This window comes from Panthera uncia, chromosome B4 (assembly GCF_023721935.1).
Source record: "Panthera uncia isolate 11264 chromosome B4, Puncia_PCG_1.0, whole genome shotgun sequence".
In the NCBI taxonomy this organism is placed as follows: domain Eukaryota; kingdom Metazoa; phylum Chordata; class Mammalia; order Carnivora; family Felidae; genus Panthera; species Panthera uncia.
Genome location: NC_064809.1, coordinates 40,060,571 through 40,086,634, shown reverse-complemented (window position 1 = coordinate 40,086,634; position 26,064 = coordinate 40,060,571). Strand labels below are relative to the sequence as shown.

The 26,064-nt window shown below is 48.7% G+C and overlaps 1 protein-coding gene across 1 annotated transcript in view; it reads right to left on the bottom strand.

Moving 5' to 3' along the window:
• Positions 1–6,123: 6,123 nt before the first annotated feature.
• Positions 6,124–26,064, bottom strand: part of CD9 (CD9 molecule) — a 33,828-nt gene continuing 13,887 nt past the window's right edge. The window contains exons 2-8 of the mRNA XM_049624951.1: positions 18,737–18,839; positions 11,435–11,532; positions 10,636–10,710; positions 8,987–9,085; positions 8,748–8,837; positions 8,005–8,088; positions 6,124–6,674 (exon numbers count right to left, since the gene is read on the bottom strand). Of these exons, the coding sequence (XP_049480908.1) occupies positions 6,609–6,674; positions 8,005–8,088; positions 8,748–8,837; positions 8,987–9,085; positions 10,636–10,710; positions 11,435–11,532; positions 18,737–18,839 (615 nt within the window). The 3' untranslated portion in view covers positions 6,124–6,608. The remainder of the gene's footprint in view (positions 6,675–8,004; positions 8,089–8,747; positions 8,838–8,986; positions 9,086–10,635; positions 10,711–11,434; positions 11,533–18,736; positions 18,840–26,064) is intronic.

Genomic DNA, 26,064 nt, shown 5'->3' with positions numbered 1-26,064 from the left:
TGCCCTAAAAATCTCCTGTGCTCCACCTATTCATTCTCTCTCCCTTTCTAACCCTTGGCAAATTACCTTTTCACTGTCTCCGTAGTTTTGCCTTTTCCAGAATGTCATATAGTTGGAATCACATAGTTTGTAGCTTTTTCAGATTGGCTTCTTTCACTTAGTGATATGCATTTAAGGTTTCTCCATGTCTTTTCCACAGCTTGGTAGCTCACTTCTTTCTAATACTTTCGATATGCAAAACTTCCCTGTGAGATAGGTTTTATCAGCTCATACTTACACATGAAGAAACCAAGGCCTATGACGATGCTAGCTGAATGCTAAGGGACGTCCTTTGCACATAGATCTGTTTCAGGGTCTCATTCTGACCTTTCCTCCATAGCCAATGGGTTTCTCTAGGTTTGGTTGAGCTCTGTGGTCCTGGGCAAGTCACTGCCTCTTTTCTTTGGCCCTCAGTTTCCCCATGTATTAAAAATAGAGAGGGGCACCTGGGTGGCTCACGTCTGACTTTGGCTCAGGTCATGATGTCACAGCTTGTGAATTTGAGCTCTGTGTTGGGCTCTGTGCTGACAGCTCAGAGCCTGGGGCCTGCTTTGGATTCTGTGTCTCTGTCTCTCTCTTCCCCTCCCCTACTTGTGCTGTCTCTCTCTCCCAAAAATAAATAAATGTTAAAAAAGAAAAGAATAGAGAATAATCCTCATGTTTCCCTAACTCCTGGGACAGTGCTGAGGCTCAGTTGGACAGCCCAAACTCTGTGACTGTACTTGCAGGGTATGTTGGAACAACCTCACTGGGTCCCTCACTGCCTTGCTTGGCCAGGTCAGCTCTGGCTCCTAGAGCCCTGGAGAGGAGTAGAGATTCCACATTGGGATAAGATCTGATTCTGTCTGCACAGCTAGAGGGGAAGCAGATGGTTTGGGGAAATCCAATTTAAAAGTAAAGAAATTGAATTAGCTCTCCAGGGGTCTGCTGGCCAATGATTGAGTAAAAACTATTACATTAGCTTCTCAGGCGTCTCCAAGCTAGTATAAAAACTGAGGGTGGTGGGGTGGCCTGAGGAGAGGAGAGGAGAGAAGAGAACTTAGCTTGGTGGTGTAAAAGTCCTTAGCCGCTGATGATCCCTGGCCTGGGACTGAAGCTGTATCTGCCTCTGCCATTGACTTTTCATGGGTCACAGACTCTTTCTGTAACTTTCCTTTCTCAGAGACCCACACGCATAATCCTACCTCTCTTGGAGTGTGGTCACACCTGCTGAAGGAGAACAACCTCAACAAGTGTAATTACTCGGAGAATCTCATTGGAGATTGACCTTGGTTTTTCTCCCCTTTGTATCCTCAAACCCCTACCCCTCTCCTTAGCTCATGTAAGCATCATGTTGCCTGGCTGTCTTTGGAATTTCCATGTCTCTGTGAATTCCCTGTATGTATGCTATTAAATCTGATTGTCTCCTATTAATCTGTCACATGCCAATTTGATTCTTAATCCAGCTGGAAGGATCTTGAAGGGCAGAGGAAATTCTTCCACCCCAACACTGTGTATTTGCTTGGAGACTTACATCTTCATAAGATTTTAGAGATGGGAGGGATGTAGGAGTTCCTCAAGGCCCCACTGGTGCAGGAATTGGCACACCCCATCTCCAGCCTCTCCTGGAGCCTCCTTCACACTTTGGGGCCCACTACTCTGTTGGATAGTCCAAGGTTCTAAGGAGTTTTCTTTGTATTGAGGCAACACCTGTTCCCTGTGAACTCCACCACAAGTTCTCACTGTGGCCTCTGGGACAACATATGCTGCTGGACCACCTTATAGCACTTTAGATATTTGAAAACCAAGATTGTTGTGTTGTTGGTTCCCCCCACCCCACCCAGGTTAGAATCCCTTGGTCTTTCACTCTCCTTTTGGATGACATGGTTTTAGGCCCCTCCGTAATAAGGTCTCCCTCATCTCCAGCTGCCTTACTTTTTGAGGAGAGGCCCCCCCCAGATTGGAGCATCATACTGCCTTAGGGTCTGACTGCTGCATTTGTTGTGGCTATATTATCTCCCTCCATCTGGACACCTATCTCTCCGGATGGAGCCCCAGATAGCCTCACCTCACAGTTTTGGCTTCTGTTAAGTTTATGGTAAGCTACATTTCCTTGTCTTTTTTCAAATGAGATTCTTTCTCCATCCTGAATTTATGTAATGAGTTATTTTAATCAAGAAGTTCCAGTGTGTTCCAAGGGGTGCCTGGATGGCTCAGTCGATTAAGCGTCCAACTTTGGCTCAGGTCATGATCTCGCAGCTCGTGAGTTCAAGTCCCGCATCGGCTCCGTGCTGACAACTCGGAGCCTGGAGCCTGCTTTGGATTCTGTGTCTCCCTCTCTCTCTGCCCCTCCCTGCTTGTGCTCCGTCTCTCTTTCTCTCTCTTTCAAAAATAAATAAACTTTTTTTTTTTTAAAAAAGAAGAGGTTCCAATGTGTTTCTGTTAAAAAAATCCCTCTTATGATGTTAATCCTGGAGGCACCACTGTGTAAAATGTGCAATAAGACTGGAGAAAAACAGAACTGGATTCAAATCTGTATTCAATATATTAACTGTATGATCCTGGGGCAGATACTTAACTTCTCCAAACCTTATGTCCTCCCAGTTTAAAATGGAATAAAGGGGCACCTGGGTGGCTCAGTCGGCTAAGCGTCTGACTTTGGCTCAGGTCATGATCTCGTGGTCCGTGAGTTCGAGCCCCGCGTCAGGCTCTGTGCTGACAGCTCAGAGCCTGGAGCCTGTTTCAGATTCTGTGTCTCCCTCTCTCTCTGACCCTCCCTCGTTCATGCTCTGTCTCTCTCTGTCTCAAAAATAAATAAACGTTAAAAAAAAAAATTAAAAAAAAAAAAAGGAATAAAAACACCCATAACTCATTCGTCCCTTGTCCACCTTCTTTGTATCTAAGATTGGAACAATTAAATACTCATGTTCTCTGCTTCCCTTGTATCTGAGTACTCATGTGACAGATTTTGGTCAATGATGCACAAATGGAAGTCAGCTTCCAGTCTTCTGGGGGAAGCCTTTGTATTTTAGATGAAAGGGGTAGTTGTAGCAAGTATTTGCCCTTCTCCCCTACTTTCTGCTGTGAATATAGAGATGTTTGGAGCTGTGGCAGCTACCTTGTGACAGAGTGGGAGAAGCCAAGAGAATCACAGAAATGCCATCTTTGATATAGTGCCTCACTGCTAACTCAACACCTGAGGTTGCCTCAAGACTTAATATATAAGGGGGAAAAACCCCCATCATCTAGCCAGCCAAACGTGCAATTCACGTATTATTCAGCTACAAGTGTAAGGAGGAGGACCTGTGTTAAAATACATTATGTAGATTGCTTGATTTCATTTACTTAATTATTCCTGTTAAGATATAACCTTTGGGTGTCATAATCCATTATTCCAGATCCTAACATCTCTTCGAACTATAATTTTGTTACTCACATTACTGGGTATTCCTCAGAGCTTTGGGACACCTATAATATTTGATAATATTCCAAGTTATTTAAAACATTGATAGGGATAGAGCAAAGCAGGGCCCTCAGCCTACCAATAGATCTCTGCTCTTGCATGGGAGTGTTCACCCAGCTATGGATCTGCCTCATGGTGCTGTAAGTCCACCCCTACTGCTCTATCCTGGGCCCAAGCAGCTCATGAGGTGTCCTAATTTTCAGTGGAACAAAAATACACTGTCCTTTTGGAGTGTCCTAATGCACTGGTTAAAACCTCTTCCCACGGGAAATGGCAGCAGCATGGAATGAGTGCCAGGATGCCTGCGGTCTTGCCTCCACCCTTGCAACGCTCAGCTCCAGCCTAGAAGGCACGGAGTTTGGGGATTTTAAAGCACTTTCAGTCCTTGAAGGGCACCAGGTAAAGTAATAACCTTTAATAACCTTTACTACCCACCTTATATTCAAACTTGTAGCCCCTGCACTGCCTTTCACAGCTGAACCAAGAGGCCAATACACCCAGCTGTGTATTCATTCCTCTTTTGCTCAAGGAGGTTCCTTCTGGACCCACAGCTATTAATGCTGTTGGCAGTCTCTTGCCCTTTTGTGACTAAAACTTCCTCAAGGCCTTTGTTCCACAAGCCCTTCAGGCCCTGAGAGCCGGGACCGTCTTGGTTTTGCCTTAATTGCAAAGGGTCAACTAGACTCACCCACCAGGAGTCAGAGCAAGCTTGTTCGGCTGGATCAAGGGCTGTGTGGACCAGCTGGCTCCTTTCTGGGTGTCTGCCAGCTCTCAGCGATCCCTCCTATTCTGGTTGTAGGCTCCGTCTATAGGTCAAAGGGTGGCCAAGTCTTTACTCCTTCCCCGAGCTGCCGGCTGAGAAGTCAGGGATAGATAATCCACTGAAAACTGGGTCAGATTTTCTCTCCTGGACGTTGAGAGAGGTCACTGGACGTTGTCTGTATGAACTTGGGGGTTCAAGCCTAGTGCTTTTTCCAACCCATGTGGACTGAGTAGCAGAGACAAGTATACTTGTCTCTTTGGAGAGCAAAACACAGCACTCAGAAGTGCAGAGCTGCAGGGAATCCTAGTCCACAGTTCCAGGAACCTCCTATGGCTCAACTGTGTTTCTGTTCTTGGGTTCCGTGGGCACCACCTCAAGCTTTCGCTAAGCTAGCCAATTGGTCCTTTATTTATGACAAACTGAAGAGACAGGATACAACCCTGAAGTGTTCCTCGATTGAAGCAGTAGCAAGCTGTTACACTCTTGAGTCCATCCACTTTTCAGCGAGGCAGCAGAGTGGAAAGTGTGTGGATGGGACCCGCTTTTCCTAGAGGGAGCTGGCAGTCACTAACAGGGCAGGAATTAGAGCTAATCGGGGATTGTGATGCCTGAGTGAAGACAGTCTCATTCACTGTCATAAAAAGAACAGTTGGCCTGTTATTTCCACATTGAAACGGTACAGTTAGCTCTCAAATGCTCAGATTAATAGGGCTCCTGGGGCCACAGAACAGCAAGGAGATGCAAGCCTGCTACGCTGATTTCTCCCCCTCCTCACAGGGGAGGCCTGGATGGAAATGAGGCAGCATTTTCAAGTTCACACAAAATGGTTGCTTTTATGAGGGCTCATGTCTGCTTCTTGAGCTCCTAGCCAGTGTGTGTTTAGCGCCACTACATAGGGTCCTGGCCTCTGTAGGACCCACACCACCATCAGAGGAATAAGAATTGATATAGATTTGTCTGTCCTCATGGGTGCTAACTCATGTTCGACTTCTGGCCTGTTCTTGCTCTCCCCAACTACATCCATCTTCTTGCCTTCCCGACTGTCTGCCCTGTGGGCTTCAAGATCCAGTGTCAAATGCAAAAACAATGGAATTTATTTATTTATTTATTTATTTATTTATTAAACTCCAGGCTGGAACTCACCACCCTGAGATCAAGACCTGAGATGAGATCAAGAGTCAGAAGCTTAACTGACTGAACCACCCAGGAACCCCGCAAAGACAATGGTCTTAAAGAAACGGCGTAAGCAACTCCAATGATTGTCCAAGGTCAAATCCCTGTAGCAAATTATACACACACACACACACACACACACACACACATTATAAATATGTATTATATATTATATGTATTATATATATATATATAATGGATATATAGGATGGAAATTATATATAATATTTAACATCAATATTTTGCTTCCCTGATCAAACCCCGATGTGTATGCTCTCATTTATTCAACCAATAAATATTAATGGATAACAAATACTTACTGAGCACCTACTATGCACTAGACAATAGGTTCTAGGTGCTTGGGGCACAGCAGTGAATAAAACAAAGTCCCTCCCATCAGGGAGTCACGTTTACTGTTGCCCCCCCAAGATACAACCTAATGCTACAAGGAGGAGTCGTGGGCTAGGTTCTGGTGTGGACTCCACACCAGGTGCCCCAATTCAGAGCTAAATAAATGTTAATAATTGTGTGATCTTGGATCAAAATCCCTTCATCTCTCACTTTCTTCATTAGTCACGTAGGGAGACCAACCTCCCAACCTATTTCTCATATAAATGCAGTTAGACCAAACAGCAGTTGAAAGACATGTGAAAAATAAATAGCTGTAAAAAAATAAAGGAAGCAAAAACCAAAAACGAGTCGAGGATATTGTCATCATCATTTATTATGTATCAAATTGTCTTCAACATAAGTTACAACCTGATTAAGTTTGATAGACATTTTTTTATCTATTTAAAGACAAAAAAAATTCTCTTTATGTACAATATCTTTTGTCTAGAGTCTAGCAAATATAGTACCTTTCATTGCAGGATTTCTGCTTAACATAATAAGCAAAAACAAACAACCAAAAAGATGTAAACCAAAGCAAACCAAATCCCCAAATCTCTCAACTACAAATACCAATATTGAATAAAGCATTAAAAACACAAACATGGAATAACTTTTGTTTAGCAATGCGGAATGAATACTAACATTAGTGGCAAAAAAATAAAAAAAAAACAAAAACAGTACAACACCAAAAAAAAACCCAAACAAACTCCCCGCCCCCCAAAACACAATAAAACAAAACCCCAGGAAAATAAGCAACAATTTTTAGGGGTGGGCTTTCCTGCTCAGGGGTACAAGCTGACTCTAGACCATCTCTCGGCTCCTGCGGATAGCACAGCACAGGATCATACTGAAGATCATGCCAAATATCTAGAAGACAGAAAGGAACATGAGGAACAGGGTGGCGTGGCTCAGGGAAGGTTGAGGGACAGGAAAGACGGGAGTCATTCGGGCCAAGACAAACGAGAAGAATGGTGACTGCATGGTCAGGCATGTACAGTGTGCCAAAGCAGGAAAGATGGAGGCTAGCTGGCTCTAATGGGGAGAGCCGCTGACTGGTGGGATTCTGAGGGTCTGCAGCCACTTGTCAATGTAAACTGCACAAGCAACTTCCCTGAAGAATTTCCAGAGTGTGACAAATAAGCTCAGAGCTAAATTTAGAATTAAAAAAAAAAAAAAAAAGTTTTTTTAGGTTTTGGGGGGGGGGGTGGGGGGGGGGGGGGGGGACAGACCATTGGAAGAGGGCTCACTTGCTATCAGCAGGGGTTGATGAGGGGCTTGAACTTACAAACTGTGAGATCATGACCCGAGTTGAAGTCAGCCACTCAGCCAACTGAGCCACCCAGGTGCCCCAATTCAGAGCTAAATTTAATGCTCAAATGCCAGACGTTCCGATAATCCACATAGGCTTGTACTTCCCATCTTTGTGAATGTCTGTTTTATATTCTATTTTAAAAGGTATTATTATGCCTTTTACTGAAAGCTGCCTCAAAGCCTTTCTTAGGTGTAAATAACCACTAAGAAAGGAAAGAATTCTCACTTTCTCGGGATAGTCTTACTGGGGCAGAGGAAGGCCCCTCTTGGGGAATGAGGGAGTAACCCCAGGGAACCTTGTTTGTACTTAATGGTTTCTAGGGCTGATTAGCAAGACAGTAGATTGTTTGAAGCCTGGAATCTTCCCTCTGGTTGTCCACCTTTGCATGCCTTTCAGACTATGGGTGTGATGTGTGTGTGTGAAGTAATTCCTGTCCATGTAACTTTCACTGAACTACTTTCTCTGGGAAAAGAAAAGCAGGCACATAACAAAAACAAGTCCTAAAGATTACCTCAGGATCACTAACAGGGCTGGGTGATCTACACCCTTGCTATTCAAAGCGTGGTTCATGGACCAGCAGGACCAGCATCACCTCACATTTGCCCCCTGAACCCTAAGGGTTAGAAGAATGCATTCTGGAGACGCACAGAGCTCAAATCCCAGATGCTTCACTCACGAGCTCAGAGGCTTTGATCAACTCGACCTGTCCCTCCACTCCCTGGTCTGTAAAATGGGAATACTAACAGCTCCCATCTCATAAGTATGGTGAGGATTAAATTAGTTGATGAATGAATTGATTCATTAAAACAGTGCCTGGGCAGACTATGTGCTTCACAGATGCTAATCGCTGTGACATCATTCCCTCCCCACGTCCTCAATACTCACCATCACCACGGCAATCCCAATGCCCACTGCGCCGATGATGTGGAATTTGTTGTGAAAGACTTCTTTGATGGCCTCAGGGCAGGGCTTAGGGGGGCAAACCAAGACTCGGGTCACACACAATCCCTGCTCCAGGCACACCTCCCCCCTCCCACAGCACCTGTGTCACACCAGGACATTGGGGATCCGGGAGAAAGGGCCGAGGACAGGAGTGCTCAGGTGTCCTGTCTGGCAGATGGAAAGGAGAACCAAGAGATATGGAGGTGAGTCCTTAAAGTCTGGGTAAGAAATAAGGGAAGGAAGAAGGGGAAGCACCTGCTTTGGGGCCTATTTCTTATCAGGCCATCAGGCTACTTCCTATCATTCTGAAGTGTGGACACGAGCTCTAGCTTACAGTCGTGAGCTGTTTGTACGTCTAAGAAGCGGGAGTGCAGAATTCAGAGCACAGCTGGGGGAGGCGGGATAGAAGCCAGCAGCTGGCAGATCCAGGTGCCACTAGAACACTTTGCTGTTTCCCTGGTCTGGCCTTTGTTTTGCTGCCCTGGAGGAAACAGAGGCCCCAGGGAGGGGAAGAAAGACATGGCTGCCACGGGGCTCTTCTGCAGGTGGAAGGGGTAGTTCTGAAGCACTTAGATGCCTGTCTTCCCAGAACGAGAGGGCAAGGTTTCACTTCAACCCTTGTGGGATTTGTCCAGAGCAGCGGGGCCAGGGCGCAACAGTTTACCTTATTGGGTTTTTAAGTTTACCTTCACTGTGATGGATGACAGTATATCCTTTTGGGGGCAGATGTCGGAGATAAACTGTTCTACTCCACCAGCCAAACCACAGCAGTCCAGCTGCAGGGGGAAGCGCAGGGATGGGGCGAGAGAAACAAAAAAGGATGATTGGAATGGAGATGCACAGGCTGGTGCAACCAGTACCCCGTGTGCACGTGCGTTCTGAGGGAAGGTCAGCGAGGGTCGCGGTGTTGGCGCAGGTGACATACCGCATAGTGGATGGCTTTCAGGGTGTCCCGCTGGGGCTCGTCCTTGGATTTCAGCTTGTTGTAGGTGTCCTTGTAAAACTCTTGGACTTCCTGAATCACCTACGACGGGCGGACGAGAGCGGGGCAGATATGGATTTTTCAAGAACATATAAACGTCACCTGTTCCATCTTGTTCACGCTCAGCCAACAAATTCTTGTGCTTGGAAAACGTCACTGAGCAGACTGACGCCACCAGACTGGTCCTGCCTCTCCCAGCACCTCCGGCGCCCTTCTCGTCTCCTCCCACGTCCCTAGGAACCCAATCCGGTTTTCCCTTCTTCTCTTGCACCTTTGGCAGGTCCCTCCTGCCCCAGTTGGCAACTTCTCCTCTACTTGTGCACCGAATGGACTCTCCTCAATCTAAAGGACAATAATAATAATAAAAAAAATTCTACTCCTGACCGGGCTAGTTCCTCAGGCTTGCAGCTTTTCTTTTTCACTTAGAGGCTGTGTGACTTTTGGCAAGTTACTAAACCTCTCTGTACTTCAGTTTCTGCATATGTAGGATGGAGATTATAAGAGTCCGTGCCTCAGTGGTTATTGTGAGGACTTAAATGAGATGCTGCATGATAAGCCCTTAGCGCAGTGTCTGGCACAGAGTACTGGGTACCTCAGTACACCCTAGTTTAACAAACGCCTGTCCCTTGCCCCCCCGCCCCCAATCAATTAATTAACTGACCAACATCCAGAATTTCTCCAGCAGCTGTCGTGATCATCCCTTCCTCTTTCTTCAGTTGTAGCATTTATATCTGGATAATTAAATCTTTTTTTTTTTTTAAACAGGGTTCCTGCATCCAGTCTCTCGTCTCTTCTCTCTCTTGCTAAACATGCCAAGACTGCCTTTCCTAATACACGGTTCTGATATGGCCCATCCTGGCCCACAACTCCTCCCTCAGTGGCTCCCCATCGGAACCCACATTCAGCTGTCTCTGCCGGAAAGTACTGGGTCTCCCACCAACTTTCCTCCTGAAATCCTTTCTCTCATCCAAGATTTAGGTGAGTGTCCCCTTCTCCATGAAGCCAGAAGAGATTTCCTGTTGGCATGCCGCCTTCTCAAACCCCATGGAACTTCTGGATATAAATGACTTCTAGGACACTTCTCCTAGTGCATATTTGCATATATGCATTCTCCAAATGCATATTTGGGTGGAAAGTGCGGGGACCACAGCTTGTGTATCACTGGACCCACACTGGGTCTGGCCAGCACTTGGCTCATGGTGGCACATATTCATAGACTAGGTGAAGGAGCAGGGGGCTCCAGCCCTCGCAGAGGCTCGTTTTCCTAAGCCATCCTTCCAGAGGAGTCGGGGACAGGGCTGCTGAGGTGCGAGACACAGACACACACAGACCTGATGAGTATTTCTTGAATATCTGCTCCGTGCCAGCACCATTCAGAGAACTGGAACCTGTGGCTGGCACCACACCCACATCGCCTGCCCTGGGGGAGCTCACACTCTGCTGGGCATGTGGGAGCGTGGTGAAGTAGGAGCATGTTTGATGGCTGAAAGCTGACCAAAGTGGCCAGCTGAGACACCTGTCACTCTCATCATTCCCACCCCTGAATTCCCAAACCTGTATCACTCCCGAGAGATCTTATGGGAGACACCTACCTCATCTTTGTGGGAATAGCCCCAGATGGCCGCAGCTATTTCAATGGCAAATATCACCAAGAGGAAGCCAAAGAACTAGAAGGCAAAGAAGGGGTAAGATGAGGGGAAATCCCAGCCAGCCAACCACAAAGGGTGTTCCGGAGGATAAGGAGGAATAACTCCCTGGGAGTTGGGCATCTGGGGGCGCAAATGAACAGCTTGGAAGGGATGGAAGAAATTTATGGAACTGTGAGCATTGAGCCAAGGCGAGGAGCGAAAGCAGTAGTAGGAAGAGATTCCCATTCAGGAGGAAAGAATGGGGCACAGCTGACCCCAGAATTGATATTCCTAAGGTGTTAATTAAGAGTCAGTGATAAGATATGATCGCTCACTCACAAAACCCACAGGGATTTGGGGAAATAAAGAAAGTGAATGCACTCTGGAATTTGAAGAAAATTGTTAACAAATTTTAAAATAAGAGAAGGCGAAGGTACCTGTGGATTCAGGGAAAAAAAGCAAACGTGGTCCTCGAAAAGGGGGAAAACAAAGTCCTGGCATTTAGTCGCCTAAAGGAAGTGATAAGACAGAGAGGCTCCAGAACAGAAGAGAAGCAAGGCATCACTACAGGGGAGGAGGGCAAGATGGCTACCTGGCTAGGAGGCTGGGGTGGGGCCTGGAATGGAGCAACACTGTGGGGGCTGAGGATAGCTCATGCCTTTAAGGTACCCTCTGGACCCCATCCCACCCCATCTGTTCTATGAGATCTTGGGGGCAGGGCCCTTGGGTCAGAGTGGCTGTGGGGAGCAGAACGGGTACTCACCAATCCCAGCATGCACTGGGACTCTTGCACGGCCCCACAGCAGCCCAGGAAACCCACCAGCATCATGAGGGCACCAGCTCCAATCAGAATATAAACTCCTGAGGACAGAAAGCAGAGGGCAAGGCATGGGGTCATTATTGTTGAGACCCAGACATGTGCTGCAATTCTTTTTTCCCCCTCTAAGAATCTGTGCTGCCCCCATCCTTAAAAACAGCCTCCTTGGGGCTCCTGGGTGGCTCAGTCAGTTAAGCATCCGACTTCGGCTCAGGTCATGATCTCACAGTTCCTGAGTTTGAGCCCCACATCGGGCTCTGTGCTGACAGCTCAGAGCCTGCGGCCTGCTTCAGATTCTGTGTCTCCCTCTCTCTCTGCCCCTTCCCCACTCATGTTCTGTCTCTGTCTCTTCTCAAAAATAAACATTAAAAAATAAAACAACAACAACAACAACAAAAAAAAACAGCCTCTTCCACCTCTGCTTTTAAGTCTCCTCCCCACCAATCTCTTTTCTAGGACCCCGCCCCATTAAGCCCTCACCCCTCTCTTACCCTCACCTTCCTGGAAGGTGCTCATTACCTTCTATAACCAGGACAAAGATACCCATGGGAATCCCCAGGTTTGACTCAGGATGTGAACTGATCCAGTTTGTCAGCTGTTTCCAGCAAGATGAATCCATTCACACTAACTAAAATAGACCCTCCAAACTAGGGCTAACTTCCTGGGACTCTGATGAGCCTTCTGCTGGCCTCTACCTGACAGAAAAGTCTGTCAGAGCAAGTTTTCCAAAGGAAAGGGGTTGTGTACACTTAGACATCCATGCTCAGGTGGACCAGCTCTGCCTCATTCCCAGAAGGGATGCCTCTCTGCCCTGCTTCCAGGTGGCGGTGAGGCATGTGCAGTTAGTAACACCCAGGGGCACAGGTTGGCAAAGGTAGGGGTACTTGCTCTAGTGCAAAGAACACAGCCCTGGTGTCAGAAGACCCTTGTTTTGATCTCAACATTGCTACTAACTGCTGTGTGATCATGGGGAAGATGCTCTCCCTCTCTGGGCCTCGGTTTCTTTATCATTAGAATGAGAGGTTGGTGGCTAGAACATTTCAAAACATCCCTCAGAGTGCACTAAAGAGATTTTACAGTTGCAATTCATTTACCCCAGGTGAAGGCTGAAAAGGATCCTCCTTTAAAGGGAGGGTGAGTGAGTGACCCTGTTTCTAAGTCGTCAGTTTGAGTAACTGATGGGGGGAGAGAGAGGCGGTGCGAAGGGAGTGACTTCTGCCTAGGCCCAACATGAAGCAAACCCCTGGGAGGGGAACACACTGGAGCCTGGCCTTCGTCATCCTATAACCCCCCAGGGAATGCCCAGATGGACCCATCTTGCAGTTATATTCTTGAAAAGCCGCAGCTGTCCTGAAGGGACCACCCCCTTTCCCAGCTCCCCAACAAGCAGGCCCCATGGGGACACTGGCAGAGCAATCCCGTGTGCCTCCCTGTCTTGCAGGCATATTCTGTCCAACCTTGGGAAGGACTCCTGTCGCATGGTGAGAGCATGTCTGGGTGTGAAAGCCAGCTCTGTGACCCTGGGGAAGCTGCTTAATCTCTCTGTGCAATAATTTTCTATCTGCAAAACGGGGATGGTACTAATGCCTGCCTCAAGGATCGTTGTAAAGATTAAGTGATCTAACCCAAATGTGCACAACAAATGCTAGCTACTGTTAGTAATACGGAGGATGAATGACAATTATTAATAACCACAGTGATGAATTTTTACATACTCGTGGAACCCTCCCTATGAACTGGGACTAGGGAGACTTCCTTGAAGTGCAGGGCTGAAGCTGAGAGAGAGTGTCTGCGATGTTTCCACACAATACACAACAGGGTACTGCAGTGAGAACCTTGGCAGGTGTCACAGTGACCTCACTGTCCCACATCTGCACCCCCAGTCCCGGGGCCGAGGCTTTGCAGGCAACAAACTGTGCAGTCTGCCTGCAGCTGAGGTTCATGGGCAGCACCCAGCAGAGCACACACAAGGGAGCATTTGTGTCTCTGCCTTTTCCCCCCACATCTGTCGTGATGTCAGGTCACGTGGGTTTACTGGCAAACCCCTATGTTGTATGAATATGGGTATTGTTTCCATGCATGCCTGGCCCAGACTGGGCAAGGGGACAAATGCAGCCTGTCCTGGAGTCAAGTCCTATCCTCCTGGGCCGTTCGATACTGTGGGGCCACGGGTGCATTGCATGGGTGCCGTGGGAGGGGCGGCCTCCCTCAGCTTCGGGCTCTGCCATGGGGCCACCAGTGAGCTGCAGCAGTCAGTCCGATGGCCCTGGTTTCTCCCCATCTCACTGGGGCAAGACAACGAAGGATGAGGGTCACTCCTTTGAGCTCTGCGGCAGGGGCTGAATAAATAGGGCGTATTAAGAGATCAAAAGGATTTACAAGCATATGGATTAGAGTCAGTGGGAATGAACAGACAGACATGTTTTCTCTAAGTCCAGACCCCAGTTCATAAGCCGGGACAGCCCTGGCAGAAGTCAGGAGAGTTGGATAAGGAGCAGTAGGGAGCTACTAAAGGAAAAAGCTTTCCCATGCATGGGGGGGGGGGGGGGGGGAAGCATTCTCCTCCTAATGGGCTTCTTGGTTAATTATAAATATCCATTTCTTGGGCTCAGCAGATGAAGCTTGTAGGACAAAGGGTCTTGTTGGGTTTAAATCTTGCCCAGGTAGCTGCCAATCTGGGGTGTCTTGGCTTACGCTCTTCAGCTGGGGATAAAGACAAGCAACCCCCTGGTGGCTGTCCATGGGGATTTTAGCACCAGCCATCAAACTGGAGCGGCCATCAAACTGGAGCGGGGGCTCATCTGCAAGCCACACCTCCCCCCCCCCCCCCCCCCCCCCCCCCCCCCCCCCCCCCCGCCGGAAGCCACAGAACCACTGGAAGGCTTGGTGGCCTCTTACAGGGCCACGCAGGGCTTCCCTTTGGAAAGGCTCCTCCTCGCCTGCATCCTGAGCTTGTTAGCAAAGGCCGGCAATGATAAATGACAATGTGTTCCCCTTTATAAAACAAGTGAATGTTAGCTTTCTGTCTGACTCATGGAAAAAGTTATTTGTCACGGAGCCTTCTCCAGGATTACTGTATTAATTTGCTTAAGGGCTGTTTATTCTTCCTTTTTCAGGCTGACAGTACAGGCCTAGCCAGAGAGAAAAAGCCTTTGGTGCAGCAGAAGCAAATGCCCGGGTGTCCTTTTATACACGAAACTGAGCATTCTTTTCCCCTATGTATCAGGACTCTGGGCTTCGGCGACAGAGTGACACATCAGCCTCTTGGCATCACCCCAAGCCCATCTCGCAACTTAGAACAGTTTATTGTCTCCAAAGACTCAGTCGGGGGTTCAAAGGAACCCTACGCAGCTCCCCACTGGCTCTCTCTCTCGGTCCTGCTTCCTTCCACCGATGGCGGTTCACACTAATAAGCCAAGCCCGGTAGGTAGTTCTCTGTCTCAGAGAGGTGTGGGGTGTGTAAGCTCTGCCAGTTTCAGGATGGGGAGAACCAGGCACAGGGCAACAAAACAAACTGCCCGAGGCCGCTAACTGCCCTAGCTCACAGAGGGCAAAAGCCATGTATTCTGGAAATTATCAGGTGCCTTGTCATAAAGAGAGGAATGACCCTGGGGAGGGGTGGCCATCTGTGGCCTCTGACTGGAGCCCCCAGATGTCCTCATTTAGTGGTGATGGTTCTGGAAGGACACCAAGGAGTTAAGAAGGGCTGCTGGCCCCGGACCAAGAAAATGAAGTTCCCCAACACGTTTGCGGCCTGGGATTACAGATACTGCTGACGGGCTGAATCTCCCAGGGCCTGAATTGGAGAGAAGGCCCATATAAGGCTGTCAGCTGTTCTGGATTCACTACTGACTGTTCTGAATGTTGGAAAGTTTCATTTTTAACTTGCTTCTCTGCCTGGTTACGTGTTCTTTCTTTATTTTAGAAGCCGTTGCCCCCCTGGAGAAAAGACACCCCTGGGTCCTTCAGGTTTTCTGAAGGGCCAGTTGTGTGGTCAGGCTGGCCTGGGGGCTGCCCCGCAGATGGTTAGTGCCCCAGTGCCAGGTACAGTCACCCCACGATGCTGGGAATATCGGCAGGGGTGGAGCTGACACTCTGCTAAGAGGGGCCATGGGCCAATACAAAGGCTGGTGTCACAGCTCAAGGGGGAACGGGACACACAGAATGAAGCCTCCTTGGCCCTTTGCCCATGGATGACGATGACTCAGTTTCCCAGAGCACTTGGTGAATTGCAAGGCCTAGCCAAACCCAGGCGGTCACTCGTCTGACTGATGTTCTAGTGTCACCTGAATTACCCTCCTTTGCTTGGGCTTCTGCAAGCAGAATACAATCACCAAAGTGGAGCCCTTTCCTAGGGAAGCAAAGCGTCAACAGTCCTTTGTTAGATCCGAGGGGGTGATGGCCACTGGCCTCCAACTAGAAATCCCTGAGTGTCTTTGGGACTGTGTCTTCAAGTCACCTTCCTGGTCACTTCAGGTAGGAACACTGGCCTCCTGCATCTTGTGAGATTCCCAGAGGCAGGCTGTGCCTCCTCCACCCGTGTGCTCATCACTCTTCTGCCACCCTGTGCACCTTCTCCACCCCATCTGTCATCGGCTGGCTAGGGCCACCAGCATCGGTGACCTCTCTCTCCCAACTACAGTTTGGGTGAGGTCAAAGGCCAAGGTTCCCCCAACAGGGAACATCTAGTCGGTGGAGATCACTTCTATTCCCACATGGGGCATCCTCCCCACAATCTAGCATGGGTAATACAAGAAGCAGCTTTTGGGGGCACCTGGGTGGCTCAGTCAGTTAAGCCTCTGATATCAGGTCACGTTCATGAGTTTGAGCCCTGCACTGGGCTCTGTGCTGACAGCTCAGAGCCTGGAGGCTGTTTTGGATTCTGTGTCTCCCTCTCTCTCTGCTCTTCCCCTGCTCATATTCTGTCTCTCAAAAATAAATAAACATTAAAAAAAGGGGGGGGGCACCTGGGTGGCTCAGTCAGTTAAACATCAGACTTCGGCTCAGGTCATGATCTCATGGTCCATGAGTTTGAGCCCCACATCGGGCTCTGTGCTGACAGCTCAGGGCCTGGAGCCTGCTTCAGATTCTGTGTCTCCCTCTCTCTCTGCCCCTCCCCTGCTCACACACACACACACTCTCTCTCAAAAATAAATAAAGATTAAAAAATAAAAAAAAAATAAAAATAAAAAATATTATTAAAAAAAAAAAGCAGCAGCTTTGGTAGGCCTGGGTTCGAATCCCAGCCCTGCCTCTTAAGGGGTACGAGCTTGGGCAAGTTCTTTAACCTCTCTAGGCCTTGCTTTCTTCATTGAGAAGATGCTAATCATTCCATGTACCCTACGGAATTATGAGGATTAAATCACATAACAATATACATGAGAGTGTGAGCGACACATGAAGGAGGAGTTGTCTCCCTCCTAATATGTCCACTTGCCAGTGAGATTTTTGCTGCCCACATCTAAAAACACTTGGAATTAGTCAGAGTCCTAGAGACCGAAAGATAGAACCAGGGCTGTGGGGCCACTGGGAGAGGTGGGGCCACTGGGAAAGGTGCAGCCAGGCACCCTGCACAGAACAGTGCAGACAGAGCAGGAGGCCAGGCTGTCCTGAGGACAACTGGTCCCAACAGGATGCCACTCGCTTCCACATGTGTGCAGGTATGCTCTCCCCTCTCCCCTAGAGGGTTCACAGCTCCCTGGTGCGGCGAGGGGGTGCTCCAGGTCCCCCCCTCAGCACAGTACCCTCGTGCTGCTCTCTCTCCACAGGGCCGCATTCCAGGCTCCCAGCCGCAGACCTGCAAAAATGCTGTTGCTAAAACAAGTCAGAGCACTATGGAAACCTGCTTCCTAAAACCTCGTGTGCGTGCGTGTGTGTGTATGTGTGTGTGTGTGTAGTTTTTTTGTTTTTGTTGTGTTTTTTTTTTTCAAAAAACATACTTGTGCTTTACTTTCCTTCACTTTCTTTCTGGAAATAGGGACACACACCCTAAAAAACAACAGCAACAAGCAATACAAGCAGGGAAACATCCAGAGGGCCTGGGTGCGTGTGGCTAAGCAGGCTGGGCAGGCCCGGCCCAGGTGGCCTCTGGGAGGCGGGAAGCGGGTACATGTGTCCGCCAGCCACCTTGTCCTTCCAGAAGGCCTGGGGAATAACTCTCTTCAGCCTGTGTTTTCCATCTTTTTTTAAAAATAACTCCTTTGGTGGGTGGGAAGGAAGTGACCAAACTTACACTTTGAGCCTGATGACATGACAGTGTAATCCTAAAAATAGGGGGCTCCTCCGTTTCTCGTAAATGAAGTGTTTCCTACCCCCAACACAGAAAGAAGGGCTACGGATTTTGTGTCGACTAGAAACTGGGGGCGAGCCTTGGTGGTGACCCAGCAGGTGAAAAGGACAGACTAATGGTAGAAAAGACAGAAGAATGCCCAGGAGCCATGTGTAACCTGCTAAGCCTATTTGTGTTTAAACTGGAAACTTTTGCCCTAAAGCAAAAGCACTTTAGAAAACACACAAACAGGGGCGCCTGGGTGGCTCAGTTGGTTAAGTGGCCGATTTTGGCTCAGGTCATGAGGTCATGATCTCGCTGTTCATGAGTTCGAGCCCTGCCAGCTCTTGTGCTGACAGCTCGGAGCCTGGAGCCTGTTTTGGATTCTATGTCTCCCTCTTCTCTCTGCTCTTCCCCCACTCATGCTCGGTCTCTGTCTTTGTCTCAAAAATTAACATTAAAAAAGAAAACAAATAAAACCAAATACCCTGTGGCATTTACCAACATTAAGGGTCTGACTCTCTTATTAATCCTGACTGTACTATGCAGGAGACAGGTGTTTTGGGTCTCAGAGCCCCTATCTGTACAGTGGGGAGGACTCACCCCTCCTACTCCTGGGACTCTGGATCCCCAGGACAAAGTTTTTTGAATTAAAGAAATGATCAAGCCTAAGGAGACATGACATTAAGAGAGGGTCAGGGACAAGAACAGAGGTTCTTAAACCATCAAGAGTGGCAGTAACTTTGGCAAAGCCCATTTCCTATTGGGGGAATGGTCAGAATGCCAGACTTAGTCAGCATGAAGAAACCAACCACATCAGTCCGATGCAAATTTGCGGCACATGTAATACCAAGCATGGCTGGAAAGGGATGTGACAGGCCAGTGTGGCCAGAGCAAAAGCAAAAGTCTTTCCCCAGGCCCATCCCTGGATCAACACAGAATCTCCACGGTTGGAGGAAGTACTGTCTCCCCCTGCTCACCTGTGTAGAAGCTGGAAGGTTGAGTGTCTTGCTCGAAGATGCTCTTGGTCTGAGAGTCGAATCGGAGCCATAGTCCAACAGCAAGGACAGCGATCCCAGCAAGCTGCAGGATATACAGGATGTGGACATCAGTCCTGGCTGCTGGTAGGAGCACAGCCCCACGACACCAAAGGGGACACTTGCAAAGGGTTCTGGGACCACCCTTGGTGGTCCCTGCCTCTCACCGTGCACCTGGTAGTAACAGGGGTCCAGTGTGGGAATCAGTCCATTTGCTAAAAATATCAGCAAGCTGGGAACAATTACCTACTAGCAGTCCAGCCGGTAGAATGGATACTTCATGGACACTAGAATACTCTATAGCAGTGAAAAATGAGCCACTGTAGCTACGTGCAATACTATGAGTGCATCTCATGATGCCAAACAGCAGCAAGAGGCACCAAAAAAACATACAATGTGATGCCTTATAGTTAAGAACTGCTCTGCTTTTCAGAGGTACATATAAATGACCAAGATAAAGAAAAGAATTAACATAAAGTCAAGTGTGCGGCGCCCTGTAGGGGAAGGAAGGGATTTCTGATAAGGGAATAGCACTTGTGAGAGCAGGGTCTAGGGCACTGGCAATATTCTAGCTCTTAACTTGGGTGGTGGTGACGCGGATATTCCCTTCCTGATTATTCTTTAATCTGTTCATGTTTCAGATGTACTCTGTATATGTACCATATGATAAAAAAGAAGCAGGTTGCTCAAGGGGCACAGCCATGCACCAATGAGGGCAGCCACGATTCCTTACAAAATCACACGGCTCATTAAGTGACATAGAGCAGCGTCTTCCCTAAGTGGCCGACATTTGTCCCTTCCCTTTCACCCTGGGAAACCTCACAGGCTGACCCCCTCCCATTCCAGGCTTTAGATGCCTGCTTCCTTACGAGTGATCCTTACATAAACATCAGATAAGACACTTCTGAGTAATCTCCCAATCTTCTGAAAATCCCATTTTGTAGGTGGGCAAGTTGAGATACTGGACCCTAAAGGGCAGCTCTTCCCACCAAGGGACAGAACCGAGGTGCCAAATCCCAGCCTGGCACTGTTGAACTAGAGGCCTGTGCAGGCGGCACCCCCTGCCAAGTTGTCCTTGACCCCCAGGGACAGCTGGGCTCCCCTGACTCTCGTTCGGACCAGGGCTTGCATGAGAGTGATTCCCATGGATGCCTCCTCAACAGAGGCGCCCTGTGTCAGAGCCCTGCTCCTGAGAGAGCTTGGTTCTCTGCCCTGAGAGCTGGGATGGCCCACCGTGTGGCCAGGCCTCTCTTTCTTTAATTGTTTGTTCCACTTCTTTTCCCCAGGACTTGGTGGTGGGTGTAGACGTGTCGGGTGGAGGTGGAGGTGGCGACGGTGGAAAGGACGACCCAGGGCCTCAGCCTGCCATAGGGTCAAAACTGTGCCCAGGCCTCCAGTGGTGTATTTCCACAGCAAGGCTCTGGATTTCCTGGCTCAGAGCCCTATTGCCTCAGTTTTCCCATCTGTAGAACAGGAATGGCAAGATGTGGCCCTTCCTTGCTTTTTAAGTATGGCTAACAGTAAAGGAGATCATATTAGAAGTACTTCCGAAAGAGGAACCCAATGGGCTTTATGAGAAGAACTTTATCAGCACCCCGGTCACCAGCATCACACTCCTCCCCGCAGAGGAGAGTCATTCCGCATCTCCCCAGTTCTCTTAGGCTTCATGTGACGGAAGGCAACCACCAAACATCGGTAGGAAGTACATACCCCCAGGTGCCCCATGGGGGACAGTGCAGGAAAGAAAAACTCATGGTTGCCAGGCTTTCCTTCTTATTCACAGGAGACTTGCAGGTGAGTGAGGGTCTCCTGGCCTAATTCCAAGACAGCAGACATGGCTCCGTGGGGAAAAGTAGGAGTCTCCCTCCCCATTTCTAGCCTGGATGCTCTGGCACAGACTGGGTTCTCCTGACTCAAGAGTGCCACTGTTGGGGCAGGGACACAGTGGGACCAGGCTGGGACCTCCCTGTACACTGAGTACAGGATAAGCACACACTAAGTGGGTCCTGACTCTGGTGGGCAGGCTCTGGCCTAGCTACCCCCTGGGCTCCTGGAGAGTTAAAAGAAAGAAGGCAATATTTTCTCCTCTCCCCACAACATATGGAGGCCCAGTGAGGCTCCTGGACAATGGGAGACTGAGGCTGCTGGCTTCCCTATGGACATGACAGTGTTAACCTGAGAATGCTGTGGGCAGGGACTGAACATGCACTGGAGGTACAGACAGCACTTGCCACAAACCTTGTCCTCAGTCCTCCCTCTTGTTGACAACACCTGGGACTAAGAGAGGTCCATGTCCCTTACTGTCATTTCTGCTCTACGCTTGTGCTTATCAAAGAATTAGCCTTGGGACGCCTGGGTAGTTCAATTGGTTAAATGTCTGACTCTTGATCTCAGCTTAGGTCATGATCTCAGGGTTGTGAGTTCAAGCCCTGTGTTGGGCTTCATGCTGGGCGTGAAGCCTACTTAAAAAAGCAGAAACAGGGGTGCCTGGGTGGCTCAGGCAGTTAAGCCACCAGCTTTGGCTCAGGTCACAATCTTGCGGTTCATGAGTTCGAGCCCCACATCCGGCTCTATGCTGACAGCTCAGAGGCTGGAGCCTGCTTCAGATTCTGTGTCTCCCTCTCTCTCTGCCCCTCCCTGACTTGCATTCTGTCTGTCTCTCTCTCTCTCAAAAATAAACATTAATTTTTTTTTTTTTAAAACAAAAACAAGTTAGCCTCAATTATTTCTCTTTGGGTATGATTCCATGGATAACAAGAGGGTACCCACCTAAAGCCTGAAATGGTGAGGCCTCTTCCATTTTGTAATTTCAAGAAGCCTGAGCCAATCTGTAAAAGTCCAGTCATTTATCTGGTCTATACACACATGTGTCAAAAAGGACACTGTACTGGAGAATTGGAACCAGGAGAGAAAGGACTTCAGGTCTCACCCTGGCTAAGGACAAGGCCAGACAGAGTCAGGAGTCCATGTTTGGACCCCACCCAAAACCTGGCCTCACACTGCTTGGTTGTCAAAGCCACAACACTTTACTAAAAGGAGAAAGAAAAAGCAGCTGGCTCTGGAGAAATGGAAAAAGCAGTAATGATCTCAGTTTCTTATACCTATAAACTCACCAAAAGAGACAAGGAGGAAGGTCTAAGAAATCCAGGTGGAGGAGAGGGTCAGGGGCAGAACCGGGAGCACATAGTTCACAAAAATCAGAGGAATGAGCTCTGCTGCTTTTTTGGATTGAACTACTCAGTTAATTGGCCTGAGGGGAAGATATGTAAGCCATTAGCTGCCCCATTTTCTGTAATGCTATTGGAGAAATGGCTTTATCGGCTGGGTAACCGATGGATGGTTCAGGGTTACAGGGCCACATATAATGGGTGTCACCTAATAATGGCTCATGGTTGTGCAGGCAGTATTATCTAAGGAGATCGAGAGTTACTTTCTAGAAGAGTTCACTTTTTGGTGTGGCACTGAGGGGAGTCCCAGGCCCCCACCTGGCTCTCACCCCTAGCTATGTGGAATACTAAGAGAAAACAAATGGCAAGAACCAGGGAGAACTTTACCTGTGACAAAACTGTCACACTGAGTCACTTATGAAGGGACTCCATGAAGTAAGAAATCGGGGATCTGGGAGGCCAAGAAGTTGCTGGTTTCCTCCCAGGTTAGTTAGCTGATGTGTGGCAGGAACGTTGGCCACACAGTCATCATGGTGGCCGCCTTGCTTTGTAACAGTGCAGGATCTGAGCAGGTCTGATGTAGACGTTCAGTTAGCAGATTCCTGATCACAGGCCCCCCTCCCCCACCATGTAAAGGACAGCAATCAGCCTCAGACCACCAGCTGGGTGGTGGGGATGGATGTGAAAAGTCCAGAGCCTCTACTCCTAGCCTGAGGCACTGCCCAGTCTGCCTGCTTACCTCATTCTCAAAGGAAGCCAAAGGAAAACCTTCCGGTTTGGCTGAGAAAAGGTCCTTTGCCTTCAAGCCAAAAATGGTCCCATCTATCTGACAGTGCAGGGAAAAAAAGGATAGCCTTTCCCCATTGTTTTATTGGAAATTCTTAAATTCTTCACTCATGTTCCTTTTGTTCTTAGAAGACAGCCATGAGAAAAACCTAAACTGAGGACATTCTACAAAATACTTGCTCGTCAGCACTTCTCAGAACTGCTAAGGTTATGAGAAACCAGGGAAGACAGAAACGGTCACAAATCATAGATGGAGAAGTATGACAACCATCATATGGTACCACGGATGGGACCCTGGCACAGAAAGAGGACATGACTGGTAAAACAAGTGAAATCTGAGTAAGTTTAGTTTAGTTGACAGCAACGTTATCAGTATTGGTCTCTTAGCTGTGACAAATGTGATGTGGTAATTAGAGGTGCTAACCACAGGGGAAATTCTTGGGACACAGGGGGTTCGCTATACTGTCTTTGCAAACTTTCTGCAGATCTGAAACTGTTCTAAAACTAAGAACGTATATACTTGTGTGTGCACATGTATATACATATTTATGAAGCCGGGGCTTCTCTTTCAAAGCTTCTAGGTCTCTCTATCCTAAAATTCCCAACAGAAACGAACCCTCTCTTCTTCCAGGCTCACTGCTCCTTCTGGTTGCCCTGTGCACTCACCCTTGAGCTGGTGGCTTACCCCTCTCCAGGTCCCCACAAAGTGGTCACAGTATAATGCACCCAGCCCTCCATGTGGACAGCAGCCATGTCCCTGAAAGGCTTAGGTCAGTCGCTCTGTTTTAAGATTTCAGGTGTTAGCTGTGTCTTCATGTTTTCTGATCTCTCTGCAGGACACCACGGAACCCTGATCCCACCTCCTCCTTACCTGCCCCTCAGATGGAATCACTCAGGTTCCCAAATAAGTCCCCTGCATCCTCGCCTCGGCTCATGCCAGCCCTTCCTTCTGGAATGCTGTCCTGGCCACCCGGGCCTGCTGCTTCCCCACCAAGATGTCCTCAGTCCCTGGGGGAAACGCAATCCCACCAGCTGCAGCATCATCACACACGCCCTTTTCTCGCGGGTGTTCCGGGCTAGGGTCTCACTAGAGTGCAAGTTCCTTCAGGGAAGGGCTGCTTCTCAGTCATTCTGGCAGCTCACCCACCCCATCCATACCTTGGACACAACAGTGAATAAATTCTAAATTCATGAATAAATGATCAGTCAGTCAACAAATAATCATCCGACAAATGAGAGGATTGCTGCAATGGGAGAGAGTCTCTGAAATCCACCAGAATCTGCTCTCTCTGCTCCTCTTCTCTTCAATAAGCTTCCTCTCCTTTCTGGCCTTTCCTCCAGATTCAGCTTCTCGTTTCTCGCTAGAAACTGCCAAGTCAGAAATTGCCAAGAACAATAACCTGAGAAAGACCCACCACGGCATGTGATGAGTATCGCAGTGAGATTCAGGGACAAATCCATAGAAAGTCTTTTGAAAACGAGAGTTTATGAGAAGTCCATGAGTCACTGTCCTCACCCCATGAATAAGTCCAGTTCGACACTCCAATCTTTGGTGAGCACACAGGTAACCCCATCACCCGGGGCTTATGCCAATTCCAGGGGCCATGAAAACCCAGCAGGGCCCAAGCTCAGGCTCACAGAGAACCATTTTCTGGTCACCCCCTCTGCCGCCACGGAAAGCACCACTCAGGAAAAAGGCAGCCACGCGAAGCCAAGTGCTTCAACGAGTCACGCCATGAATCTCGCTAGAGGGCCAGGCCCAGGGATCCTACACTAAAACACACCTAGAGAGTTAAAGGAAGTGTCTTTAATTCCAAAGGAAGATTGAAAACAAATCAAAGCATAATGCCACTTAGGGGCACCTGGTTGCTCTGGACCTGGTGCCAAGTTTGCAAAACTGGTTCCAGTTAGGACCTGGGGAACTGTTTACATGCAGGCAGCCCCACTGACGGAAACATTTGAATGACGCCTGCAGAAAGATGTGACAAGAAGGGCAGCTGCGTGTGTGTGTGCATGTGTGTGCATGTGCGTGTGGTGCTGTGTCCTACCCCTCTACAGGAAACAGCCCTGTTTGCCTTGGACAAATCCCACTTCAAAGAAAAATCTCATGGCAAACAAACTGGGTGGTCTTGGCTAGACCCCCCTTTCCTCCAGGTCCCCTTTTTCTTTTGTAATATGACCTGACCGGTCACACATTTTGTTAAAGGACAAAACATTCATCACGCTTTCTCTATCCAACTGCCTTAGAAAGCCCGGAAGGGGGAGGGTGGATCATTCTCCACCAGCGGTTTCTCTCTAAGGCTGACCTCAGATTTTAAGTGGTCACATCTGCACTTTTGGGGGGTTGCAGGTAGGCCGTAGTAAGAGGACAGGGGTAGGGTAAGGAGGGGTGCTGGCCTTCCTGCTTCTCGTTGTCCTTCTGGAAAAGCAATGGCCATGCGGTTACTTTGGTGAGCCGGTGGTCAGTAAGATGCCATAACATTCTTCAGTGCGGGGCAGAAAGAATGACAAAGCAAAGGAGTAGGCCCTGGTTCTGTCACCTGTCATTTGCATGCATGTGCCAACCAGACCTGGTCTACATGGGGTGGATGTCAGAATCACCTGGGGAATTCTACATGTGCATCTGTCTCAGCACCCCCCTCCTCCAGGGTGTTCTCTGGCATACCTTTGCTGAGAAGCCCCAGATTAGCAGACAGCCATGGACTCTGGGTGTAACTCTGGTCTGCCACCTAGATGCGGTTTCATACTAAGCACTTTCCTTAGCTTCTCCAACCCTTAGAGTTCTCATTTGGGCACAAGATTGCAGGACGCCTGTCCTGCCTTTAATCTAGCTTGAAGGGGAGGATAAATGATGTAACCCATGTACTACACTCTGAAGACCACAATGACCACAATGTGGCATAGCCAGCCAGATTCCGTAGGGAAAATAAGGACGGTAATAAGAATAATAAACCTTGAGAAAGACACAACACGACAGGGGGGCAATTCATGGCAGTCGGTGGCTATCAGTTGTGTCCCTCTACAATTGGAGAGGGTGGTTGGGCAGGAGGGAACAGGGCAATCTAGGACACAGGGGTTCTGGTTTCTGTGGGTCTGTGCGAGTTGCGGTGCGGTGGAGGATGATGGATAAATTTACCTCCTCCACACCCACACTGGCCACCCGCAGACAGGAATGGCCAAAGGAAAGTGGGGAAGGAAGGTTAAAGGGGACAGTCAGCTCTGTCCCGGGATCACAGGCTGCTTCCCTGGGCGAATTAAAAAAGCAGATCAGAGAGGGAGGGGATTTTATCTCTTTACTTTCCTCCTTCAGTAAGATAC